This window comes from Plecotus auritus, assembly GCF_963455305.1.
Source record: "Plecotus auritus genome assembly, chromosome: 4".
NCBI classification, from domain to species: Eukaryota; Metazoa; Chordata; class Mammalia; order Chiroptera; family Vespertilionidae; genus Plecotus; species Plecotus auritus.
In genome coordinates, this window is record NC_137775.1 from 186,563,938 (window position 1) to 186,590,908 (window position 26,971).

The following is a 26,971-nucleotide window of genomic DNA, read 5'->3' on the forward strand; positions in this document are numbered from 1 at the left end:
TTTCCTGTGTAATCAGATTTGGACAGCTCTACAACAAGGTGCTGATTGGCAAGAAAACCTCAAGGTAAATGGCTTCCTCTCTGCCTTCAGTCCCAGAGGCCACTGGGCTGCCAGTCTATTACCAGAAACACGGGGTCCTCAGAGGGAAGTGGGGCTTTCATCTGCATAAGAACCAAGTTTCCAGGGCAGCCCTGGAATTTGAATATTCCTTGAGCCTTCAGTGATAAGTCGAGATAAATCAGGCCTCTCTGCACAGTCAGGATCCAAACATCCTATTTCTGCTCTGCTTTCTCCCCCACTCTCTCCTTGGCTGGTGGGAAAAAGAAAAAGATCCCTCCTTCTAAGGTAAAGAATTAAGAATGGGAGTTATTTGTTACTTAAACAGCTCTTTGGCTGTTTGGTTAAATCTCTGGTCTTCGAGTTGCATGGTTCTCTAGTTTTCTTGTCTTTTGTTTGTTATCACTACTAAGTCTTTTGGCTTCTCTTCCTCTGTGGGGTGAAGTTTGATCTTTACAAAGGAATGGGAAGTAGGTTTTGTTTTTTCTAATTTTTGTTCATTAGTTGTATAACCTTGCAAATGTCACTCGACTTCCTGTACTGTATAGATTCTTAATCTATAAAAAGGCACATCGATATCTATTTTCTTTTATTTGCAGAACATTAACACTGTCTAATATTTTACATTCTTTGATCTCAACAGAACTTTTCTAATAACTATACTGTTTAATTGTGAATTTAATACTGGAATGCACTATCCCTTAAAAGTTAAGTACAAAAATATTTAAACCATACTCTGCTTGATTCCATGTATTTGTATTTTAAAAGAGATTTTGTGGATGGTAGAATATTTCACTGGAGGGATATCTTGAATTATGAGGTTTCATATTCTAAATTTGATGTGAATAAAATATACTCCAATATTCATTCATATGAAAGTAGTTTCAGCTTCTGAGCAAATTATATATTTTTAATTTACAAGAAAAAATTAGTTAGTTAATGGCTCCTTATTTTCTTTTTTTTTTTCTTTTTCTTTTTAATATATTTTATTGATTTTTTACAGAGAGGAAGGGAGAGGGATAGAGAGCTAGAAACATCGATCAGCTGCCTCCTGCACACTCCCCACGGGATATGTGCCCGCAACCAAGGTACATGCCTTTGACCGGAATCGAACCTGGGACCCTTGAGTCCTCAGGCCAACGCTCTATCCACTGAGCCAAACCGGTTAGGGCTGGCTCCTTATTTTCAACATTGTTTCTCAGTCCTCCCCTACTGTTCTTCAAAGGAGGAACGAACAGAAAGCACTTGAGGGCTTTTTGGATATTTGGGTATTAGTGTTAACAGGGAAATATTGCAGATTGCCTAACCCACTTCATAAAATCAACCTCTGAAATCTCAAGCTCCACCCCTACCACCCAACCTGACTTTGTCTGCTAAGCTCTGTCATTGTAGAAAACAGGACAGACTTGTTCTATGAGAAGTGCCATCCCATTTATATTGTCAGTTGTGAGTTGGTCCTCAAAGAAAACCTCCATATAGACGTAAAACCATCCACATGTCCTTCTGCTTGCACTAAAGGTAAAAGTACTTGAAAACTGTAAAACCATCTTACCCTTTCACCAGACCAAATAACTAGCAAATGAGGACAGGATTCAGGTCAACAGAGAAATGAATCTCTTCAACTGAGGTCTTATATATTGGAAAAGCATGAGGTCTCTGAATCTTGTCTCAGGTTCTTACAAATTTGGAGGCCTTGAATAAATCACTTCACTTCTCTGAACATTGGTTTGCTCATTTAAAAAGTGAGAGTAATATCTATTTCATAAAATTGTTACATGGATTAAATTAGATTGATGCGACATGGCTGGCTATAAAAATTCTCATCTTGAAGTCAACTATAGATTATAATAGGTAATTCTGGTTCTACTATCAAAGCTAGAACGTTAGTCCATATTTGTCACAGAAAATTACTAAAACAATAGTATTTGTATGATATGCCACAGTTTACAAAGCATATTCATCTACAAAATATTTTCACTTATACATATCCAGATATTAAGGGTATTTTTGCTATTCAGATATTCTGGGGAAGTTTCGATTAAGAAACATTAAGCACCCATGTGCCAGCGTCTTGGCAAACTGACACCCATTAATTATTTACCACATCTACATTGGACATATATACAAGGTGCTAGTGCAGCAATTCTCAAACATCTGGGCTCAGGAGCCTTTTACATTCTTACAAATTATTGAGGACCCCAAAGAATTTTTGTATATGTGGAGTATATCTATTGACACTTATTAGAAATTAAAACTGAGGAAGTTTAAAAATATTATTTATTCATTAAAAATTACAAATCCATTACATGTTAACATAAATAACACATTTTTTATGAAAATTAACCATATCTTCCAAAACAAAACAAAAAAATTAGTTTGAAGAGTGGTATTGTTTTACATTTTTGCAAATCCCTTTAATGTTTGGGTTAATATTAGCTGAAATTATATGTTTCTACATTCAATCTGTTGCATTTATCACACTTCATGTAGTCTCTGGAAAACTCTATTATATGCTCATGAGAGAATGAGAATCAAAAAGGTTTAAAAATAGTCTTAGTATTGAAATAATTTTGACTTCCTGGATCCCCTTGCTTCTCAGAGACCTCCTTCAAGGGTTTCCCATCCCACACATTATCCACTCTGCTGGTGCCTAGGACCCAGTTATGACTCAAGAAATATTTGCTGAATGCAATAATGAATACCAGACCCTGTGCTAGGTGCTGGGGACCCACAGCTGAACAAGACAAGAGTTCCTGCTCTTAAGTAGCTTAGACTCCCATGAAAGAGACACATATGGGAAAAACGGTGCTACCATAGCAGTAAATACAAGATACTATGGGAGTGGGGGTGGTAAGAGGGTACCTTGCCCAATCTTGGGAGGTCAAGAGAAAATGATGGCTGAGCTGAGACTTAAAAGAGAAAGCCAGGTAAGGAATGCAAGTGTAAAAAGAGAGTGAAGCGTCCCATGTCCCAGACCGGGGGGTGGGGGAGGAGAAGAGGGGCAACAAGGCTTGCTAGAGTTTCTAGAGAGAGCAAGGCATGGCAGGTTGGCCAGAAAAATAAGAATATGTATCATGTAAGTTTCCTGAGGGAAAGTCTGAAGACTTTAGGTACATACATAAAGTTTAGGAAGGTCAGGTTCCTAAACTTTGTGAAGAATGAGTTGGGATAAAACCGGGCAGAAAGGCCACTGCAGAGAGGTGAGGCTGGAGATATTGGCCTAGCTAGGACAGGAGTAGCGGAGATGGAGAGAAATGAAGAGTTTAGACATATCGGAGAAGGAAACATTGATGGGACTTTCCGATGGCTGTCAATGGTGAGAGGGAGGGCCTGAGTGTAAAACCCTTATTTCTGGCGGAGGCAACTGGGTTGATGATGATACCATTTAGAGATTGAGAACAAAGAAAACAAGTAAAATGAGAATTTAATCTGGGATACATTGTTTTGAGATATCTTGGAACTTGGGGGTATATATCTTGAAGGCAGTCAGGTATGCAGATTTGTAGTAAGAAAAGAGAACTAGAAACTTTTATTTAGGCGTCATTAGCATAGTCACTGAATCCATGGCAGTGAATGAGATCATCGAAGGAGAGTATAAAAGGTGAGACAGGAATAATCTGACTAGGACACAACTCTGAGGTACATGGGCATGTAAGTGACAGGCAGAAGATGGGCATCCTGGAAGTTAAAACACTGTGATATAAAGAAGCCAGAGGAAAACCAGGGAAGTGTAGTGTCACACATCAGGGCTGTACATGCAGCAGGCCTTGATCACCAGTACCAAATGCTGCCAAGAGGTCAAGTAAAATAAGAAAGAGGATCCACTGGATTGAACAAACAGGTTATTAATGACTTTGTTTAGAATCTCAGTGGAGCCCTAACCGGTTTGGCTCAGTGGATAAAGCATCGGGCTGTGGACTCAAGGGTCCCAGGTTCGATTCCGGTCAAGGGCATGTACCTTGGTTGCGGGCACATACCCAGTAGGGGGTGTGCAGGAGGCAGCTGATCGATGTTTCTCTCTCATCGATGTTTTTAACTCTCGATCCCTCTCCCTTCCTCTCTGTAAAAAATCAATAAAATATATTAAAAAAAAAAAAAAAAGAATCTCAGTGGAGTGGTAGGGGCAGAACCCAGATGCACTAAATAAATAATCCAATGAATGAAGTTCTTGGGTGGACAGGAGGAAATAATCCAAAGAACAGGCATGAGCAGATAGAATACAGAGAACACGCAGAAATCTGTGCCTCAGATGGGGTAGATACCTGATGCGCTGCGATGGCGGACAGGGTGGGTGTGGGTGCAGGCAGGCTGATGAGGATGGAGACAGGAGGTTGTTGGCGTTCCTCTCTGAAGGGTTCTTTCTGCCGAGAAGAAATGAGGGAGCAAATGAGGACTTCGGAAACATACCAAGATGCAAAACAAGCTGTCTCCTTGGATCAAGTGTCCTTTATTTTAAAAAGAAATCGGAAACATTTCAAATATACAGAACAGTATAGAAAATAATTACAATTTAACACCCCATGTACCCTCCAACCAGGCTCTAAGGTTTTGCCACATTTTCTAAAATAAAACATTATAGATGCAAGTGAACCCTCTCTAGTACATTCCCTTCTCTTCCTCTCTGTGAGCCGTCACTATTCTGAATTTGGTGTCAATCATTTCCTTATGTGATTTTCGGTTTTTCAACTGTTATTTATTGTATACCACATACGTCTTTCCGCAACCTGATTCCTTCCCTCTCAATATTAGTATGTTCATGGATTCTGTTGAAATTAACACTAGAACCTTTGGCTCATTCATGTACATTTAGCATTCTGCGTATGTCCATTTGTCCAACAAATGTAACTTATACATCTATTCTCCCACATTGGACATTTAAATGGTTTCGCTTAATATAAGCAATGCTGCTATAAACATCCTTATGCCGGCTCATGCATATATATATATATATATATATATATATATATATATATATATATATATATATATATATGTTATATGTGTATAAACTTATACTTGTTTATTTCTCTTTGAGTCCTAACGTGCAGCTCAATAGGAAAGATAACACATGTGCACGAATTACCCAGGCCTTCGTTTTCAGGAAGGGCACAGGAGCCGGTGGATGGTTCTGGGCAGAGGGACGCTCTCACTGGAGAGCGTTCGGCGGCGGCTCCAGGGGCCCAGGGACACAGCCGCCCCCGTGGGCCACACCATTTCAGCCCTTGATGCCTCGTCCCCCGTCACCCCGGGGTCTCACGTGTGCCCATTCATTCTCTCAACCAGCGTGTGCGCTCCACGAGGCCGAACCCGGGCACAGGGTGAGCCTAACGTGGAGGGTCCGCGGGGGCAGCTGCGCAGCCGACCTCTGAGCTGTGCCCGGCCCCCAAAGTGACAGCGCTAGGGGGGTGTGGGGGCCCCCGGGGCCTAATCCGAGGAGGCGGGGATGGCCGGGGCACAGACGCTTGCCTCCAAGTGTCTCTCCCTTCCACTCACAACGCCGCCAGGTCGGTAGCCGGGAGCCCAGGCGCGGACAAGGCCCCCGCCCCGAGCGCCGCTCCCCAGCCGGGCCTCTCCCGGTGGCGCCTCTCCGCCTTACGCCAACTCCGTAAGGAGGCGCTGAGGCCAACCGGGCGGCGCCCGCCTCTCCAAGCTCTGACGTGAGATCGCGCGGGGCGGCCCTCGCGGCGGCCATGTTTAGTGAGGGCAACCCCACCCTCGCGCCCCAGCGGCCTTTCCCTCACACCTTCCTCAGGCTCTGCGCTGACGAACGTGAGGGTTTAACCTTAGAGGCAGTGTTGAAGAAGCTTGCTGAGGCCTGTCTGCCCGTGGCCCCGGAGGTGCCCAACCCCGCCAACTTAAACATGGCGGCCGCACTCGAGCGGCAAACGAGCGCGGACGCCAATGAAGTCATGCCCACCATGGAGCAGGGTGGCGAGGCAGGGAAGGGGAAATCTCGCGAGATCTAAGCGGCCTCCGCGCAGCCCGGAAGCCTCTCCGGAGGGGGCGGGAGCGGGGGCCGGGCGCGAGCCGGAGGAGGAGTCCGGGTGCTGCGAGCTGCGCAAGTGGGGCAGCGACGCCGGGCGGCTGCGCCGCGGAACTGGCGTAGGCGGCCTTGGAGAATCGCGGGCTGCGCCGCTCCCGGGCTGGTCGCGGAGGGGGAGGGGATGTCGGTCAGTGCGAGATCCGCTGCTGCTGAGGAGAGGAGCGTCAACAGCAGCACCATGGGTGAGTCTCAGCTCCGGGCCGCCCGGCGCGGGTCGGCGGCTCCGGACGCGGGGGGCCGCTGTGGCCGCGGACCGGGCAGGGGGAACGCCCTGAGGCCAGGCGGGGGCGGCGGCGAGAGGAGGTGGGGTGGGGGCGACGGCGGGCCCCGGGCGCGGCGGCGGCGGCGGCGGGCCCGGGGGGAGGGGAGGCGGCGGCGGTGACAGTTTGAATTGAAGGCGAGGGGAGCCGAGGCGGCGGCATTTCCTGTGCCCCGGCGGGCGGGCCCGGGAGCGGGAAGACGGGAGCCGCGGCCTCCGGCGCCGCGGCCGGAGCAGCCTGAGGGGGTCGTCTATGCCCGACCCGCCGGCTTCCGCGGCCCGGCTTCCCCGGGCGGCCGGCCGGCCGCAGCCCCGCGGGAGCTCCCCTCGTGGGAGCGGCCCGGCGAGGAGGTGGGAGGTGTGGGCCGGCCGGGCGGGCGCGGGAGGGCGGAGGAAGGATGCGCTGGGCTGAGACTGCGGGAAGGCGGCGGCGGTGGCTGCAGCGCTGCCCCTGCCGCCGCTCGGGCTTCCTTCCCCCAGGCGCGGCCCCGAAGGCCGGGGATGGCGGGCGAGGCTTGAGGACCGAGAATAAGGAGCCTGCTTTGGGCTTAATTTGTAAGAAAAAAGGGAAAGAACGGCAGGGAAGGGCGCCCTCCCGAGGAGTGGAAACGGGTGGGAAGGGTCGCGGGGAAAGGGAAAGGGAGGGACCCTGCCTGGTGATGTTTAAGGGGGTTGATTTTCGAAAGTGTTTCAGTATTCTCAGTTACTCTCTTTAAGGAGCCCTTTCATTTCCTTTCCTCCCCCCACGTTTGGAAAAAGAGCAAGGCCGTTTCATTCACATTTTCCACTGCCGAGTTCCATTTCAGACTGTGTGTGTAGTGGGCAGTCAGCAGCGGAGATTGTTCTAACACATTTATGTCCCTTCGCTGAGTTACGGGGTGAGAGTACACTGTTTCAAATCGGGGTTTTTACAGCGTGAGGAAATAATTTGTGACATCCAGGTGCTCGCTTAGTGACTGAAATAACATTGTTGCGAGTTTATGGTTCGAGTTCAACTTTAAGATGCCTTTTGGCTCCGTTTTGGTGAAAGGGAAGAGTACTGAGTGCCCTTGAAGATCTAAATGGACAGGCAGACTAGGTTCAAAAGCATGTTACTTGTTTCACAGATTTACATACATGCAGGTGATGAATATGGTCAGCACCCCCCCACCCCAACACCACCACCACACAGCTTATGAGCACGTTGAGGAGACATTTTAGGCATTAAATGTACAGGTAGCGATGAGATGAAATTGATGGAATCCTGATAGACTGAAGGATGGTTGGTGCCCTTAGGATATAAACGGTGACCAAGCTCGTTGCTGCTGCCTCGATCCCTAGTTCCTCCAAATAGCAAGGGAAGGGGCAAAGGAGGCGGGCAGGAAGCGATCTTTCATCCCACCCAGCTGTTCATGGGGTGGGGCGAGAGGAGAGAGGGTGAGTGGAGCTATGAAATAAATGTGGAAGCTGCAGAGATGGTTTATCTGGTCACATCGCGTCCATCTGTGGTGGGACAACGCGATGGAGCCTGGTTCTCTTTTTATTTTCCCTCCTTTTTATTGAGAAGCCGGGTTCTCTCAATAAAGTTATTAAAAATGTCACCTGTGCTGTTAGGTTTACAGAATTGAAATTCATAACTGATTATAGAACTTCATTTTGTGTTTGTCGAGTAGACTTTAACTTACAGGAAGGATGTATATATATATACACATTTGTAATTTAGTTAAGACTTTTTGGTTTCCGGTTTTCTTTTGCAGATAAGGTATTCAGTAGTAACTACATGAAAGGTAGTATTATCAATAGATTATGTTTCAGAACTTTGTTATAAAGTTGGTTGTTTAGATTTATGGATTTTCCCATAGAAATAATCTTAAATAAGTCCTTGCCAGAACTTCTGAGCTAGTTTGAGATAAGGTTGGATCCTGACAGACCTTAAAGCAATTGTAGAGGGTTGACAACAACACAGATGATATCCGCCTCCCCGCCCCCCAAAAAAAAAAAAGCTTGGGGAGGAGGAAGAGTTAGATCTGTGGTTTTCAAGGTCTCATGCATGGGGGTGGTCAGATGACAAGGCCAGGCAGTGAAGACAGTGGTAGAGCACTTTGGTTTCAGACTTCTTATAATTCATTGGTATGCATATTCATAATACGTATGCTCTACTCTGGGTTTTGCCAATAGAGTATTGTTACCTACTAAATTACCAGTCGAGAACCATGTTTCACATTTTGAGCTAATAAGCCATGTTCAATTTTGATTAGAGATTGAAACCTTTTATTTTAACGTTTATGTATTTTACTAAATTTTAAGACAAAACTTTTGATATGTTTACTGTACTAAATTTGAATTGTAAATGATTTGAGATTATACAATGAAAGTGATGTAGAAAAAATGTGTTTTGCAGAGTCGAATTTTAAGGTAGCATGATTATAGGTTAGGCCTGCCAGATGAGAGCATACTGCTAAATGTAGACTGTTGGTCTCTACAGCGGTGTTTTGCAGACTGCAAGTTGAGACCTATTAGTTGATCTTGAAATCAATTTTGTGGATTTCTCCTAATGCTTTTTAAAAAGTAGGAAAGCGCCCTAGCGGGTTTGGTTCAGTGGGTAGTGTCACCGAAGGGTCCCGGGTTTGATTCCAGTGAAGGGCATGGACCTCGGTTGCAGGCTCCTCCCAGCCCTGGTTGGGGCTCCTGCAGGAGGCAACCAATCGATGTGTTTCTCTCACATCGATATTTCTCTCTGTCTTTCCCTCTCTCTTCCACTCTCTCTAAAAATCGATGGGAAAAATATCCTCAGGTGAGGATTAACAAAAAAAAGGTAGGAAAGAAATAGAAAATAGCAGTACATTGCACTTAGTATAAATTTGGGCAGAATTAAATTCTGTTTTATAAGTATTGTTTGGGATATATATGTATTTTTTATTAAGAATTATGGTAAAAATTTGTAAAAACTCTCTAGGTAATACATAGTTTGGATGTGCAGTATGTGCAAGAGGTTGGAGGTCTTGGTGTGAGGAGGAAAAACTTAAATGGTATTAAGTGCATGTGGCTTTTTCTTACTTGGATTCATTTATTCTGTACTCTGTATAGCTAGTGTGGATAGAGAGATCTGAGGCTAGTGCTTGAGAGGAGCTCATGTCAAAGCCAGAGTGAGCTGGGTGATAGCCATTCAGCATTGTAGGAAATGGAGAAGCAAGAAATCTTTCTTAACCATCTAGTCCATAGTTCTTCCTTCTAGAACCATGGTTGGCAAACAGCGGCTCGCGAGCCACATGCGGCTCTTTGGCCCCTTGAGTGTGGCTCTTCCACAAAATACTATGGCCTGGGCAGGTCTGTTTTGAAGAAGTGGCATTAGAAGAAGTTTAAGTTAAAAAAATTTGGCTCTCAAAAGAAATTTCAGTCGTTGTACTGTTGATATTTGGCTCTGTTGACTAATGAGTTTGCCGACCACTGTCCTAGAACTCCTAACACTTAATAGTTAGTATTTTTCAAACTTGGGAATCAGAATCATCTAGGTAGCTTTTGTGTGTCTGTACATTTATCACTTAACTAGAGGTCTGGTGCACGAAATCTGTGCGGGGGTGGTCCCCTCAGCCCAGCTTGCACCCTCTCCAATCTGGGACACCTTGGGGGATGTCCGACTGCCAGTTTAGGCCCTATCCTAAACCAGCAGTCGGACTTCCCTCTCACAATCCTGGACCACTGACTCCTAATCGCTCGCCTGCCTGCCTGGTCGCCCCTAACTGTCCCCACCCCCGCTGGCCTGATCACCCCTCACTGCCTCTGCGTGCCGGCCTGATCGCCCCTAGTTGCCCCCTCCCTGTCAACCTGGTCACTCCAGGCAGCCTGCTTGTTCAGTCATTTGGTCGTCCCTCACTAAACCCCCTGCTGGCTTGGTTGTAGGCAGCCATCTTGTGAGGGCATGATGGTCAATTTGCATATTACCTCTTTATAGGATTAGTGGACTTTTGTGAGACATGGTCAGTAATTATTGAACATACAACATTATATTAGGTCAGTATTTTACAAGGTATAATTGATGAACCTAACACAGGAGGGTCAATCAGGGCCCCTTATATAAATGCCCTATATAGGTGTACCATTTTTAATCTTTTAACATCATATTTTTACTGTACCTTTTCTACGTTTAGATACACAAATACTTACTATTGTGTTAAAATCATCTACAGTATTCAGTACGGTAACATGCTGTACAGGTGTATAACCTAAGAGCACAGGCTAAACCAGGGGTCCTCAAACTACAGCCCACGGGCCACATGCGGCCCGCCAAGGACATTTATCTGGCCCGCCGGGTGCCACTGCCTGTCCTGCTTAGCAGCTGACTCGTCCCGGGCCCGCAGTGCGCATAGGAATTTGTTCATAGTTTTTTTTTTTAAACTATAGTCTGGCCCTCCGACAGTCTGAGGGACAGTGAACTGGCCCCCTGTTTAAAAAGTTTGAGGACCCCTGGCGCTAAACCATACAGCCCAGGTGTGTAGTAGGCTATATGTCATCTAGGTTCGTGGAAGTGCACGACAGAATTGCTTACCTCATTTCTTAGAACATACCCCATTGTTAAGTGGTACGTAACTATATATGGATAGGCTGTGATTTGTTTAACATGTCCCCTTCTGATAGATATTTATTCTAACTAGAGGCCGTACTGGTAGGGTCCCTAGCAGCTGCTGGCTGCTAGCCGGGTACTCCCTCCCTTCCCGGGGCCGACCCCGCCCCCTGGTCAAACTCCCAGACAACTCTCGTTGAGGGGACAGTTTGCATACTACACTTTTATTATATAGGATGTTTTGCTATCATAAGCCATGACATGATGAATAACTTGGGAGATGATCTTTTCACATGTGTTAGTTTCGCAGAGTTTTTGAATTCTTGGACACAAGACACTATTAATTAAAGCAGTAGCGTTGATGATATTGTAACTAGCTTAGGACTTTAACACTCACACTCATTCATTTAACAAATTTGTATCTTGTGCCTGCTGTGTGTCAGGCACTGGGGAAAGTGAGTTAAATGCTGTGACAGAAATAGAAGGCATAGTGATTGATTAAGAGCTTAGGTTTTGGAGTTAGGCCTGGATTCACGTCCCTAAAACTCAACTGAATCTTGGGAAGATAACAGAACTTTTTCTTATTTCCTTCTTTGTAAAAAGAAGTAGGACTCCAAAGTTATTGGAAAATTAAATGAGATAATACATGGCAAGTTCTTAACCTGGCATATAACAAGCACTCAGATCTTAGCTTTAAAAAAGGTATTAGAATATATGGCAATTAACTACTTTTCTGTATCCATTGTAAGTTTCTTAAACTCAAGGACTGTTTCTTTTCACTTTAATATTTACTTACTAAATCATTTGTGATATGATTTAAAGGTATGTATACAGTGGGAGTAGTAGGAGAAGGATACCTTTTCCAAAATGGAAAAGATGAATCTTTAAGTTGGGTGCAAGTTATTAGGCAGAGGAGAAAGGATACTTATTCTAAGGTGTGAAATCATAGTGGTGTAGGTTATGAGACTAGAGCGGTAAGCAGAGATCTTTTTTTTTTTTTTAAATATATTTTATTGATATTTTACAGAGAGGAAGGGAGAGGGATAGAGAGCTAGAAACATTGATGAGAGAGAAACATTGATCAGCTGCCTCCTGCACACCTCCCCCTGGGGATGTGCCCGCAACCAAGGTACATGCCCTTGACCAGAATCGAACCCGGGACCCTTCAGTCCGCAGGCCAACGCTCTACCCACTGAGCCAAACCGGTTTCAGCAGTAAGCAGAGATCTTGTGTTGTATGTTGAGGATTTTTTTTAAAAAATATATTTTATTGATTTTTTTACAGAGAGGAAGAGAGAGGGATAGAGAGTTAGAAACATCGATGAGAGAGAAACATCGATCAGCTGCCTCCTGCACACCTCCCACTGGGGAAGTGCCCGCAACCAAGGTACATGCCCTTGACCGGAATCGAACCTGGGACCTTCAGTCCACAGGTCGACGCTCTATCCACCGAGCCAAACCGGTTTCGGCTGTATGTTGAGGATTTAAAAAAAATCTTTATTGAAGGATTTTAAAAGACAAGGGGTAACAATGAGCAACATGATGTTAATTCCAGTAGGGAAGATAGAGTACCATGGTGTGGCCAATGAAACAAGGAAGGTTAACATAGCTGTCCTAGGACTAAAAAGAGATGAAGGACATAACTAGGGCATTGGCAAAGGGCATGAGGTACAGGGATGTTTGTGAGATATGTGGTATGTGAGGGGATGTAGGTGGTAGATAACAAACCCAGAAATGTTTGAGCTTTCTGGATGAAATTGGCTAGCTGAGGAAGGTGTGGATGGGAGATTTACTTAAAAAAAAATAAAAGAGTAGGTATCATCTCTTCAGATAGGCGATTTAAAACATGAAATTGACCCCTGGCCAGTGTGCTTAGTGGTTAGAGTGTTGGCCTATGCATGGGTTCGATTTCTGGTCAAGGGCGGTACCGGGTTTGCATATTTGGCATGTGTGGGAGGCAACTGTATCCGTGTCTCTCTCCATCAATATTTCTCTCCCTCTCCCTCTCCTTCTTTCTCCCCCTCCCCCTCTCCCTCTCCCCCCCCAACTCCCTCCCTCCCATTCTCTCTAAAAATCAAAGGAAAAAAATATCCTCCGATAAAGATTAACAAAAACATACTAACAAAAAAAACACACATGAAATTGAGAGGCTTGGGAGATAGCTAAGTAGGCATGTCTCAGGATTAGGAGAGATCTTGGATGGAAAATAAACATTTTAAGATTATTATAAATTTATTCATTTGTGCTTAGAATTTTTATGTTTAATAATTGAATCTGACATATTGAACAAAAGCAATACTGGTAGTTTGGTCAATACATTTGTTTTTTTTTTTTCTTTTTAGATTAGGTTGATATTTGTGCTTTGGTGAGCAGAATTGAAGGAAATTAGGATAAAGTGATTTGTGTGAAACTCATTCATTCTTCAAAGTTAGGCCAGAAGTCAATGATTTCTTAAGTAATACTAAAATGTTTACTTACTTAAAATTTCTCCTGGCATATTTCACAACAGCAGCTGTTTAAGGGTCATACAGGTGTTTCTTTACACAATGACATTTTGTATCCTTATGTATTCAAATTGTTCATTCAGATTGTAATTCAAGTTCTTTTTTTTTGAGGAAGACTTTGGTACAGTTTTAGAGAATCTATAAATATTTTCATTGAGATCATTACTTGTGTTAAGAGGAGGCAAACTCTTCATAGTACTTTTATTCTAGTGCTTTCTGTTTATATTGTTATTAAAATGACCAGGGTACCACTTCATTTGTTAGTATTCTGGGATGTGAGGTGTTCTAAACAGGGAAATACTTTTCAGTAACTAATATACCGTCAACCACCAACATTTAAAACTATTTTTAATTTTAAAAAGTTTCATATATATATATATATATATACACACACACACACACACACACACACACACACACACACTTAGTTCCTTTTATGATTAATTTAAACAAATTAACCAGAAGGAATAAAAAACATTAAGTTATTTCGATCACTAAAAGTTAATTTGTGTTCTTTTTTAATTACTTAAAATTTTTTCATAGTTGTAATTAGAGGTATATTAGTGGTTAGTGGTTCTTAACCTTGGTCAGGCATTGGAAACACTTCTAATATGCTTAATACTTGGAGGCTCATTAATTCATGAGGTATGAGGTGGGGGTTCAAAAAATGTGCATATTCAGTATTTTAGTTAATTATGATGAACCATCAGGATTGAAAATCTCTGGCATGAATTACATATTATGTGGTAGTATTTGTAAAAGTACTCTATAAACTCTTACATTTTATACAAAACCAAGATACTATTCACTTAATATTTAATGTGGATTTTGGTGTATTAACTTACATGAATTAAATATGAATTAAACATATGTATTAAATATATACATGATGTTCCAGTGTTGATATCCTAATTTGCCTAGCCATTTTTCATTATTCTGTAGTTTCAATACTTTAGAATTTTAAGTATTATTTTAAAGCAGCCGTGGGCAAACTACGGCCCGCGGGCTGGATCCGGCCCGTTCGGCTGTTCTATCCGGCCCGCGGAGCCGAAAGAGCGGAGGGTTCTCTTGCTCTCCCCTCCACTCCTTTACTTTGAATTTATATTAGTTCATACAAACACTCCATCCATGCTTTTGTTCTAGCCCTCCGGTCCAGTTTAAGAACCCATTGTGGCCCTCCAGTCAAAAAGTTTGCCCACCCCTGTTTTAAAGAGTATCTTTAAGCAAACTTCTTCTGCCCTCCCTAGTTATTTTCCTAGTTTAGTACATTAAACTTGTTTTAATTTCTGTTTCTTATATTACTGGAGAGAGATTTGATATGTATGAACTGATTAGTTCCATATTTTCAGTAGAATATACTGAACTTCTTAAAATCATCATCAGGAATATTTTGTTTTATGCTGTGACTTATATGGAACTATTAAATAATGCAATATGATAATCATTTTTGCTTTTTAAACTATATGTACATTGCTTTTCATTTTTTTCTGTTCTATGGGTATATTTATCTTCTTATGTCCCTGGAGTTTGTAACTATCCAGTTTGCTTTTACAAATCTTTGTTTTCCTTGTCAGCTTTTATTTACTGGTTCATTTCTGTATTGAAGGTCTGCTACCTTTTAAGGATTGAGTTAGATTTTTATTACTGTTTTCCAGTTGTATTCTGTATATTGATATGCTGGGTGAAAATGAAATAAAGAAGAAGTGATTGATATTTTATGGGGTATAAAATAATGTGCAAATAGAAAAGAACCTCAAAAATCAAACTATGTAGTCATTATATAATCTGCAAAGACCATACTAGTACATACATGCTTAGAGGACAAATTGTAGTCTTTTATTTTTTACTAGAGGTTCAGTGCACGAATTCATGCACAAGTGGGGTCCCTCGACCTGGCTGGTGATTGGGCCCGTCTCGCCCAGTCCCAATCAGGGGTGATGGGGGCCAGCCGGCCGGGGAGGGACCACAGGAGGGTTCCAGGGCATGTCCGGCCCTCTCGCCCAGTCCCGATCGGCCGGACCCCAGCAGCAAGTTAACCTACCGGTTGGAGCATCTGCCCCCTGGTGGTCAGTGCACGTCATAGCGACTGGTCGAGCAGTTGACTAGCATATTACGCTTTTATTATATAGGATATTTATTGATTGAGTTATGTGAGAGAAATAGTTTGTTCCACTTATTTTTTATCATCTCTTAAAAAATTATTTAATGTTGAAAGTATTACATATGTCCCCCTCTCTTCCCACCCTCCCCACCCATGGACCCCTTCCAACCCCCCTCACCCCGTCCCAGGCGTTTAGCACCCTATTGTCTGTGATCATGGATTGTGCATATTGTTCCACTTATTTATGAATTCATTGGTTGATTCTTGTATGTGCCCTGACCAGGAATTGAACCTGCAACCTTGGCATATCAGGGATGATGCTCTAACCAACTGAGCTACACAGCCAAGAACTTGTCTTTTAGTTTTCTTGTTGCTGGAAAGGGTGAATCTAGTGGTTAACTTATCTCTAGCTTAAGTTTGGAAACTTGAGAACTTGGCAGAAAGGATGAAACTAGTGATCCTAGATAGAACTATAGTCAGTTCTGTTTTGAATTTCATAATAGAATATAAAAGTTGGTCTAATACAGAACAACTAGGAGTTACATTATGAGAGGAGGTTTCATTCAGCTGTGAGCCAAAAAGATAAAACTAGAATCACTTGGCTGGCAAGCGGACTCACCAAAAGTAGTTAAGTTTGTGTTTGACCATGGTGCTGTGCTGTTAGAAAGATAATTATATAGATATGAGAGGCCCGTTGCAAGAAGATTCATGCAAGAATAGGCCTTCCTTCCCCTGGCTTCGCTCCCGGCCACCTGGGAGCCTGCAGTCCTCGTTCCTGGACGGAGCGCCGCTCCTGTAGTTCCCTCCACCCCCCGCCCTTCCCCTCATAGTAGGCGTCCTGCCCTGCCCGGCTGCTCCGTGCCTGCGTATGCAAATTAACCCACCATCTTTGTTGGGTTAATTTGCATGCTCACTTCTGATTGGCCGATGGGCGTTGCAGATGTACAGCCAATTTGCATATTTCTGTTTTATTAGTGTAGACTAGAGGCCCGGTGCACGAAATTCATGCACAGGTGTGTGTGTCCCTCAGCCCAGCCTGCAACCTCTCCAATCTGGGACCACTCGAGGGATGTCCGACTGCCTGTTTAGGCCCGATCCAGATAGGATCCCCTACCTGGATTGGGCCTAAACGGGCAGTCAGACATCCCTCTCACAATCCAGGACTGCTGGCTCCCAACTGCTCACCTGCCTGCCTGCCTGATTGCCCCTAACCGCTTCTGCCTGCCAGCCTGATCACCTCCTAACCACTCCCCTGCCAGCCTGATTGACGCCTAACTGCTCCCCTGCTGGCCCGATTGCTCCTAACTGCCCTCCCCTGCAGGCCTGGTCATCCCTAACTGCCCTCCCCTGCAGGCCTGGGTCCCACCCCAACTGCCCTTTTCTGCAGGCCTGGTCGCCCCCAACTCCCCTCCTCTGCCAGCCTGGTCACCCCTAACTGCCCTCCCCTTCAGGCTCGATCGCCCCCAACTGCCCTCCCCTTCAGGCTCGATCGCCCCCAACTGCCCTCCCCTGCTGGCCTGATCGCCCACAACTGCCCTCCCTTGCAGACCTGGTCCCTCCCAACTGCCCTCCCCTGCTGGCCATCTTGTGGCAGCCATCTTGTGGCCACATGGGGGCAACCATCTTTGACCGCATGGAGGCAGACATCTTGTGTGTTTGAGTGACGGTCAATTTGCATATTACTCTTTTATTAGATAGGATAGTTCCTTTGTTTTCTTCTTTTTTTAATCCTCATTGGAGGATACTTTTTCCATTGATTTCTAGAAAGTGGAAGGAAGGGAGGAGGGGCAGAGAGAGAGAGAAAAAGAAACAGCCATGTGAAAAAGACACATTGATTGGTTGCCTCTCACATGCACGCCCACCCTTGACCTTGAATTGAATCTGAGACCCTTTGATGCATAGGCGGACGTTCTAACCACGATCAAACCCAGCCAGGGCCTTTTTTTTTTTTTTTTTTTTTAAATTTTGGAGCTATTTTAGACTTGCTTAAAAGTTGCAAACGCTATCTTTTTGAAAGTTAAGTATTTGATCAACACAGAGGAAGTGAAGAAGTAATACCATAAACTGGCAAATATACCATGTTATATGAGATAAATGTACTGGCCTGGAATAAGAAAGGAGTTAATGCTTGATGGAAACTTTTATTTGAATCTGTGTTAGATGTTACTGGGTAGGGCTGAGAGATTCCAATGATTTTTTTTTAATTGAAGGGTGAGTGTTCTACATATAGTTACTCTCTAGTGGATTCCATTTAACAAATTAGAATCTAACCAAGATGAACAAAGTATTGTCTTTCCTATTGAGTAGTAGTTTCCTCACTGGTCTCATTGCTTCCAGTCTCTTCCCACTTCATTCAGTAAGTCTTTGTAAGATTATTGTACCCCAAATACTGCTGTTACAGTTGGCCAATTATAGAACTTTAAATATTTTTCTATTTATAGTGTAGGCTTCTAAAGATTCTTATTAAAAATACTATTTTGTTGGCCCTATCAGCAAGATTCTACTTGTCGCCCAGCCTCAGTGGTTGAGTGTCAACCTATGAACCAGGAAAAGATTCTACTCTGTTTCTAGGCTGAGGCCCAGGTAACTTTTTTATAAAGCTCCCCAAATACTTCTCATTACAGCCAGGATTGGGAATCACTTATCTGCAAAGAATAGAGACCTTAATAATTGCACATTGTACTTATTCTTTGTAAAGTGGTAAATATTTCATTCATGTATATTAGTATACATACTTATGTATATGTATGAAAATATATGTATATCTTCCAATAACCTCATAAAGACATTATCCCAATCTAAGGCTTAGAAAGGTTATGTAATTTACTCACCAGAGCATAGCTCCAAGTTAGAGCAGATACTGGTATTCATATTTCTTATTTATTAAAATATACTACTGGATTCATGTACCTGGCCTGCGGGGATCGCACCTAAACCGGCAGGTGGCCAGGGAGGAGCCAGAACTGGGGCCAGGCGCCTTGCCGCTTGCACTCATCCCCGCCCACTCTGCCTGCTGCCACAGCTCAGGAATGCTGCCGCAGCTCAGGAATGCTGCCGCAGAGGCTCACGCGTTGAGCATCTGCCCCCTGGTGGTCAGTGCACATCATAGCAACTGGTGGTTCTGCCGTTCCGTCGATTTGCATATTAGCCTTTTATTATATAGGATAGTTTTAAAAAACCCTCCCTGAGTCTTTTGTAGAGATTTGGTCTTTCCATTCCCTTTAACAATATTTGTGGCAGGGGGTTATGTGCTTCTAACCATCATTGTTACTCTCCTGTGAACTTTATTTTGTACATTTCCCTGCTGAAACCAAGAACTGTATATCTTGTGATCGTAAAATTACAGATCAGAATATAACTATCTTTTGTCTCATTCTACTTGCTATAAGTCTATTAATGAAATCTAAAGGTAAATTACCTTTGAGGGTAGCTATTGATTTATGGAGCATAGCATCAGCTAAGATGTTCCTGCTTTTTCCTTTCATGCTGCTATTGGTTTAACTTCTTCACTTTTTTTGTTGTGGTGGTAATTAGAGCAACTTGTTAATTGAATGGCTGAAAAATGTCCTTTCACCTTCTTATTTTTGTAGTCTTAGTTTATAGTTCTGATCTTAACTGAAAGTTTGTCTTTCAAATTCTGGTTTGGGGTGGGGAAAATGGTAATGGTTTAGATCCACATATTTCTATGTTAAAATTTAATTTGGTTCTGAGTGTGTCATATAAACTTTTTATTACCTTTTTCAGTTTTTATCATCTGCCAGTTTGACAAACATATCTTTTATGTTTTTTTATCAAAAGTATTGAATGATGTTATCTGGATTTAATTAAGATGGATCCTGGTGGTGTACAATTCTGTTGAATTTGGCATACAACTAATCAGCTATTGATCAATCTTACTTTATAACTTTCCAGTGTTTCTGTACCTTGCTTGTCAGAATTATATCCTACAATTTTTCTTGAAATCTTGTCAGAATTACTCCTTTTTCCTTTGCAGTCTAATTCAGCAATCGCCACTGGTGGTCTGCGGACCACTTGTGGTCCGTGAGGTCCAAAAGGTTGGTGACTGCTGGTCTAATGAACCTGTCAGAAATGGAAAATAAAGAACACCTGATTTGTCTATTAAAAAAAACAACATACTGATTTGTGGTGAACATGACTTCATTTTCTTTCTTTGTGATTTTTTTTTTTTAATAGAAATGCTTCAGGTTCCTTAATAATAATCTGGAAAACAGAAAATATTATAAAATTGAATTACCCCAAATCCACTTAGCAAAATACAACCAGTGTTAAAATTTGAATATATTTGCTTTCCAGCTTTTTTTTTTGGTAAACTTTTCTTAAAAGCAGTAAGTGGCCCAGCTGGTGTGGCTCAGTGGTTGAGCATCGACCTATGAACCAGGAGGTCACTGGTTCAATTTCCGGTCAGGGCACATGCCTGAGTTGTTGGCTCTATCTCCAGTAGGGGACATGCAGGCGGCAGCCAATCCAATGATTCTCTCTTATCATTGATGTTTCTACCTCTCCTTTCCTCTCTGAAATCAATAAATCTGTAATAATAAAAGCATTATATGCTAATTAGACCAGACGTCCTTCTGGACAACCTTCCAGATGAAGTTGGGGCTGCGAGGGAAGCCTGGTCCCGGGTGCCAGAGGGAAGCCGGTGCTGGCTGCCAGGGAAGGAAGGCCCACTCTTGCACAAATTTCGTGCATTGGGCCTGTAGTGTGTGTGTATGTGTGTGTATATATATATATATATATATATATATATATATATATTTTTTTTTTTTCTTTTTAAAGTAGTAAGTGGTGGTGGCACATGATTACATTTTTCTTGTGTTCTTAAGCTAAGTCATAGGTAGGTGTATGTTTAACTTTTTCAGAAATTGCTAAACTATTTTCCAACATAGTTGTAACATTTTACATTCCTATCAACTGTGTATAAGAACTCTAGGTGCTTCACATATTCACTTGAGGTGGTCACTCACTAATTTTAGCCATTTTAGTAGAATTGTAGAAATACCTCATTGTGATTTTAATTTGCCTTTTACTGATGACTAATGATGTTGAGGACCTTAGTCATGTGCTTATTTGCCATCCATGTCTTTGGTGGTCTATTGAAATGTTTGGTCCATTTTTAAGGGGTTGTCTTCTTGACTTGTATGTTTTAGATACTAGTGCTTTTTTGAACTATTCAAATAACTTATTCCTCATCATACTTTTATCCACAATCTATTAATAATTTTGCCTGTCACATTCATTCATTCAGTTACTTGTTAATACTTGTATAGGGAAACGAATGTAAGTTTTATCTAATTGTCCTGAATATGACTATTGAGAGCTATTTCATATTGGCTCCTATTCTTTCAACATGCCCCTTAAATTTTTTGGAGTACTTCTTTACTTTCTGGTTCATCTTGTATTTTCCTTTCCTAAGTCCTGGAATCAGTCATTTCTCCAAGGAGTCCAAGTTCTTTTTATTTGAGAATAGTATTTAGAATGAAAGGTCTGAGCACTAGAAGTGGTCATTGCTTCTAGGTGTCTTTAGCAGATCTAGAAAACTACATAATTATGTATATTCACACATCTGTATTAATTTCTATGTGTATATAAGCACTGTATATGTATATGTTTATTAATGTAAAAGTCATTAATTCATACTGATATGCCAATTCCAGTCCACTAACACAAGGTTCAATCTACTCTTTTTCTTTACCTTGTTTGTAACTCCTTTCTCCAACAGTGAAAAACCTGGCGTTCATCCACAGTTTATTTACATATTTGTTCAATTCTGGTATACACATTAATGTAGTTTCATAATTGGTGTTATTTACTTACTCAGGTATAGTATTTGTATATACTTTTTGTCTTTAGTCTTATACGGTCAAAGTACTGTTTTTCAAAGTTACGTTTTTTTCTTCCCCGCTCTAAGTGTGGTAATGTTACTGATTTGAAGTACAGTTAGCTTCATTTGTTACTTGTTTTTAGTTTATTTTGTGTTCTCATATCCTGGCTGATTTAGGTTACTTTTTATTGGAATATGTGAAACATTACTGTGGTATTAATAGTCAACTCTATAAAAACAGTATGTCCACAAGTGTCCCTCAGACCTTACATATTTTTTTACTCTATTCTGGTTCCCCCTTTCTATCACAGTTCCACCCATCCATATGGACAATCAATCTCATTAGTTTCTGGTTTAGTTTTTAGCTTCTCCCTAGATTTTTGCATAAATAAGAAGATAACTGTAAGAAAGGAGACAGAAAAATTAGAAGTGAAAGGTAGTGTACAGATCTTCTTTTTCCTTGTCTTCTGTCCAGTTGCTTTATTCCTTTTTGAAAATGAGATATTGAAGTCCAGTTCTTGTTGAATTGTCTTATTTCTTCCTTCCATGTTGTTAGTCTTTGCTTTGTGTGTTTTGGGGCTCTGTTGTTAGGAGCATATTTGTTTATAACTGTTATACCTTCTTGATAAATACTTGTTTTAGTCAACATAAAACATTTTTTGTCTATAGTAACAATCTTTGTCTTAAAGTCAGTGTTGTAGCCACTTTAACTCTCTTTTTGTTACTTTTCCTAAACTTTTTCTTTCAAGCTAATTGTATCTGTGATTCTAAAAGTGTTTCTTGTGGGCACCATACAGTTGAGTCATGGTTTTTAAAACTCCATTCAGCCAGTCTTTGCCTTTTGGCTGGAATGTTTAATCCTGTTACATTTAATCTAAGTACACTGAAAGGTAAGTTTTACATCTGTCAAGTTCTGAAGTTTCATTTCAGTTATAGTTCTTTTCAACTTGAGAATTTTTGTTTGCTTCTTTTTAATAGTTTCTGTCTCTTATTGATGTTCTGTATTGGCAAACATTGTTCTTATGCTTTCCATTAGTTTTTGAACATATCTAAAGTCTGCCTAATGTCTGGGCTTTCTTGGGGTTGTTTTTATTGATTGCTTTTCCCCTCTATATGGGCCGTACATTCTTGTAGAGGGTTTTTTGTTTTGTCTTGTTGCATTTCTCATCATTTTTTCTTGAATACTGGACTTTTAAGTAATACAGTATGGCAACTGGGGTCAGATTCTTCCTCTCTCCCATTCCACAGGGTTTATTGTTGCTGTTTGTTGTTTATCAACTTTTGGGGAACTCATTCTGTAAAGTCTGTTTTCTTTGATATGTGTTGTCATTGAAGTCTCTGATTATTTTAGTGGTTTGGTTATCTTGTGGAATCTTTCGGGGAACCACCAGACATGTCAAATAATGATTGTTCTTGGGGAATGAAGCTTTGAAGGAGCATGTTCTGCCTCTTCCAGTTGTGAACAGCTGCTGATTTTTGCCATTATTGCATGTTGTTGGTTTTCAAGGCTACTGTGGTGCTGGAGAGGGGAGATGAGAATGGGCAAGTTAAAATGCAAAAAGAGCTGCTGTTTTTGCTGAGATTCATTCCTTTTTATTGAATAAGCACCCTTTGGATTGCTGCAAGCCTTTTGTTAATTTCCAGGGTTCTGGAGAAGTTGATTTTGATAATTTCCACCAGTTTTCTCATTTCTTTCAATGGAGATAATTTTCTGAGATCTTTACTCTGCCAGTTTCTTAGTGCCATTCCATTCTGTATTATTTTAATTGTCTAGTATGTACACAAGAAAATGTTTAAAGGTACCTGATAAATACTGTGCCAGCTAGTACAGGTTTCCTTCACTATATGAAAATGGAGTATTCCTGTGAAACCTTTTATAAACTGAAATGTGTAAAGCAAAGAAGCAGTTATTATTTATATGGAAATTTTTTTTAGTGTTTCCAGACCCCAAAAATAACCCAACAAGTCATACCAAATATACTTAATTATGTCCAGTTTTACACTAAGTGTAACACCCTTAAGACCTCTTTTTTCCCCTAATACCTTAGTACATATCTTGTAGCAGATGCACAAAATAAATTTTGATAAAATAGATTTGGTCACAGACATAGTTCAAAGCTATGGCAGCTTAATGTTGAAGTAGTGAGTTTAGTTCCTGGGAAGGAGCTTCCCGTGCCACTCTCCTGGCCAGGGGTGTTCACTGCCCTTATAAAGGTTTGTTATAAAACCAACAGTGCTGTCCCCCCACCTTTCTATCTAAAAAAGCAAAAATCCTTTTACTTTCCTTTGGTTAGTGAAAACAGGAACTCATCTCAGTAAAGGAGGAGGAGCAGGGGGCATTCAAACCGAGACATGAACCTTTAAAAATATTGGAAGGGACATCAAAACCAACATTTAAGACATGCCTATGTAATATTGTACCATCTTAATGTTTTTGTAACAGTAAATCTAGAATCTAGGTATTTTTATACCAGTTATATTTAAAAATTTAAAACATTTAAGTGATTAAGTTTTTAAACGCTTTCCTTGTATGTAAGAGATGGTAGGAGTTTAATTAAGCAAGTGCTAGACACTTGTATCTCTGTTTATGATGTAAGGCTTTTGTTAATACACTGAATAATAGATAAGTAAATTTTATGAATTAATATCTCTTCCTTTTGTGGTGTGTTATTTATTTATTTATATTTAGAATTAACCTACATTTTAGGAGAAAGAAATGTAATTATTTTTGTCAGTGTGTAAAACAATATACAACATACCTATGTTTTAAGACCTAAAGGGGTACAGATTGAACTTGCAGTTATATAGGAAAGACCCAATGTTTATCTTTGATATTTAAAGTTATTGATAATAAACCTTGGATATTTGTAGCCTGATTCTTTTTTTTTTTTAATTGTAGTTACCAAGGGGAGAGATAGAATTCTGGTCATATTAAGGTAATTTGGGCTGAACTTTTCATTTTGTAAAGATGGGAGGAGTTGAAGATTTTTAAGTAGATTGTACTAGGAATATATCTTAATTTTCCTCAAATTCCGATTTTGTTGGGCTTCCAGTTTATTACAACACCCCGTGATCAATTTTGTTGTTACTGAAAAGTATATTTAGCAGTTTCTAAAACAAGTTGCTCTTTTCAATCCTTCCATCATACTATCTATATGCTTATGATTCCAAAATCTATGTTTGCAGCACCAACTAACCCTAGAATTTAATTGCTTGCTGGACATCTCTCCTTGAATATATAATAGACACCTCAAACTGAGCATCTTCAAAGACTTTTTTTATTTTGGCGACTTTGGCTCTGACCTTTCCAGCCTTTTCCTTCTCTATTGTTGCCTCTTTCCCTAAGAGATATCACTAGCCATGGAGTTGTTCAAGCTAAAAGCCTAGGAGTTTTCTTTGGTCTCTTTTTCCTTCACCAGTCAAATCCAGTCCATTAGCAATGTCCTGACAGTTCTACCTTCAAGACATTCTCAATCCTTCTGATCTTAATCTACACCATCTAAAGTTAGTGTACCCTTTCTTTCTTGGACTATTGCAGTAGGCTCCTTACTAGTTTCCTTATTTTCACTCCTTCTCTAAACAGTGAGAGCTATCTTTAAAACACAAATCAGGTCAGGTCACTGCCTGTGTGAAACCCTCCAGTGGCCTCCCATCATACCTAAAATAGCAGCCATGTTTCTTTTGTCTGATCCCACATGACCTGGCCCCTGACTGCCTACCTGACCTCATTTTCTGTCACTCATCCCCTGGTCCACTACTTCACATCATTACAGTTCATGTACCTTCTTTTGGTTCCTGGAAGTAAAAGTTCATCCCCACTTTTAGGGCCTGCCACTTTGCCTAGAATACTTCTCTTTTCTTAATTTAGTCCTCAAATTATACTATATGCCAAAGATGTTCTAGGAGATGAGGATAAAGCAAGGAATAAGACACAGGGGGCAGACTTTGAGGCGGTTTTGTTATGCTTTTTGTTGGGTGGGTTTCTTGAATATGCAACCGATAATACTTTCTCTGTAACTTCTTCAACTCTCCCAGATGGCCATGTGTTTTTTTGTTTGGTTGGGTTTTTGTTTTGTTTTTATGCCACAATTTATATAATTCATTAATCTCTACCTTGATGGAGCTTACAATCTAGTTGGAGGTGGGTTGGGGCAGAGATGGCAATAAACAAGATGAGTACAATGTATGTTAGATGGTGGTTAGGGCTAAGGAGAAAATCATAAAGCAGCAAAGTTCTGAGGTGATGAGTGGGATTATAATGTTAGATAAGGTGGTCAGGGTGGGCCTTGCTGTGAAGGTGACATGTGAAGAGTTAGCATCATTATCATCTTTGTTTCAAGTTGTAATATAACTCACAGATTCATGTCAGTATAGAATAAAAATGCACACTTTTCACAGACCTTTTGTTCAAGGGCATTCTGTTTTCTTTGTGCTTCATTAGTTGTCTTTCAGTTTCACAGCTCACATTTACTTCATTTTTCCATTTGTTTCTGCTTTCCATCTTTAGCTTCCTTCCCTTCCATGTATCCATCCATGAGCCTGCATTTTTTCCAGTTCTGAATTTTAGTTTAGGTAATGAATGAAACCTGAAATACAGCACCGTGTAAATATTTCACCTAAACATTGTCTTTATCTGATGTGGGCTGTCTTAATTCAGTGACTGACAGCAAAATTGACATTTTTTTCTTATTGGGATTTAAACTTGGTTCCTGTGTACCTTCCTAAAACTTTATGCTTGACAGCTTTCCCACCATTTCTCGTAACACTTCAGGTGCAGGGCATTTAAAAGGTAGGAGGTTTTCTGTTTTATATTTCATCAAGAGAGCTGCTGAAAATGAACTAAACTCACTGGGCCTTGTACCCCTCAAAAAAAAAAAAAAAGGCTTATTGACATGTGTAGAGAAAAGTCTGCCTTTAATTTATTTGTAATTTACCTCTGATTTGTTGAATTACATGTAAGTAACTTTCTGTTTTTTCCCTATCTTTTGCTATGTTCCAATGGATTTCCTCTCCTGTTTGGACTAAATGTGTCATGTACAATTCTTGGAATTCTTCATTTACTGTTCCTCTGTGGATCTGTTCTGTTGGAATCTGGAACACTGGAATGATGGAAATGTGTTCTTTACAAAGTAGCTGTGAGTATACTTGATAATTTATACAGAGACTTTTTTCAGTCTAAATTAACTTAAATTTAACTTATAGTTGGATGAAATATAAGCCAAGGAAGCCTTAACTTAATACATAGTTTTAGCTCTACACATTGTAGGCTCTCAGATATTTTATTTTAAAATAGTATATTCTGATCAGTATCCTAATTATTTAAAATTAGGTTTTCAATTTAATTGGCTTTTTTGTCTCAACATTTTGCTTAAAAATTAGTTTATGTGAATGAAAAGATGGTAAAAGGTTATGGATAGAATATTTAACTACATATGTGATACCAGTGAGGAATGCAGACTGTTGTTAAATCCAAATGTGTTAAATTAATGCTTTAATCTCATATGAGGTTTTTTAAATGAGAATTTAAATGTTACAAAAACTTTTAAGAGAAATGAGTACCTCTTAGAAATATTTTGCAATTATATTTTAATGATGAATAAGACCTACCTCTAAGTAAAATTAACTA

General features: G+C 41.0%; 2 protein-coding genes across 9 annotated transcripts in view; one reads left to right on the forward strand and one right to left on the reverse strand.

The window, feature by feature from the left end:
* HERPUD2 (HERPUD family member 2) overlaps nucleotides 1–5,675 on the reverse strand; it is a 98,492-nt gene extending 92,817 nt beyond the window's left edge. Inside the window, exons 1-2 of one of the 8 annotated variants that reach the window (XM_080665711.1) lie at nucleotides 5,141–5,675; nucleotides 4,320–4,418 (exon numbers count right to left, since the gene is read on the reverse strand). The gene's annotated coding sequence lies outside the window, so the exon portion shown is untranslated. The remainder of the gene's footprint in view (nucleotides 1–4,319; nucleotides 4,419–5,140) is intronic. The other 7 variants (XM_080665708.1, XM_080665713.1, XM_080665709.1 and 4 more) reach the window with 7 other exon arrangements.
* Nucleotides 5,676–6,118: 443 nt separating this feature from the next.
* Nucleotides 6,119–26,971, forward strand: part of SEPTIN7 (septin 7) — a 62,338-nt gene continuing 41,485 nt past the window's right edge. Inside the window, 2 exon segments of the mRNA XM_080665705.1 lie at nucleotides 6,119–6,280; nucleotide 6,282. Of these exon segments, the coding sequence (XP_080521831.1) occupies nucleotides 6,222–6,280; nucleotide 6,282 (60 nt within the window). The 5' untranslated portion in view covers nucleotides 6,119–6,221.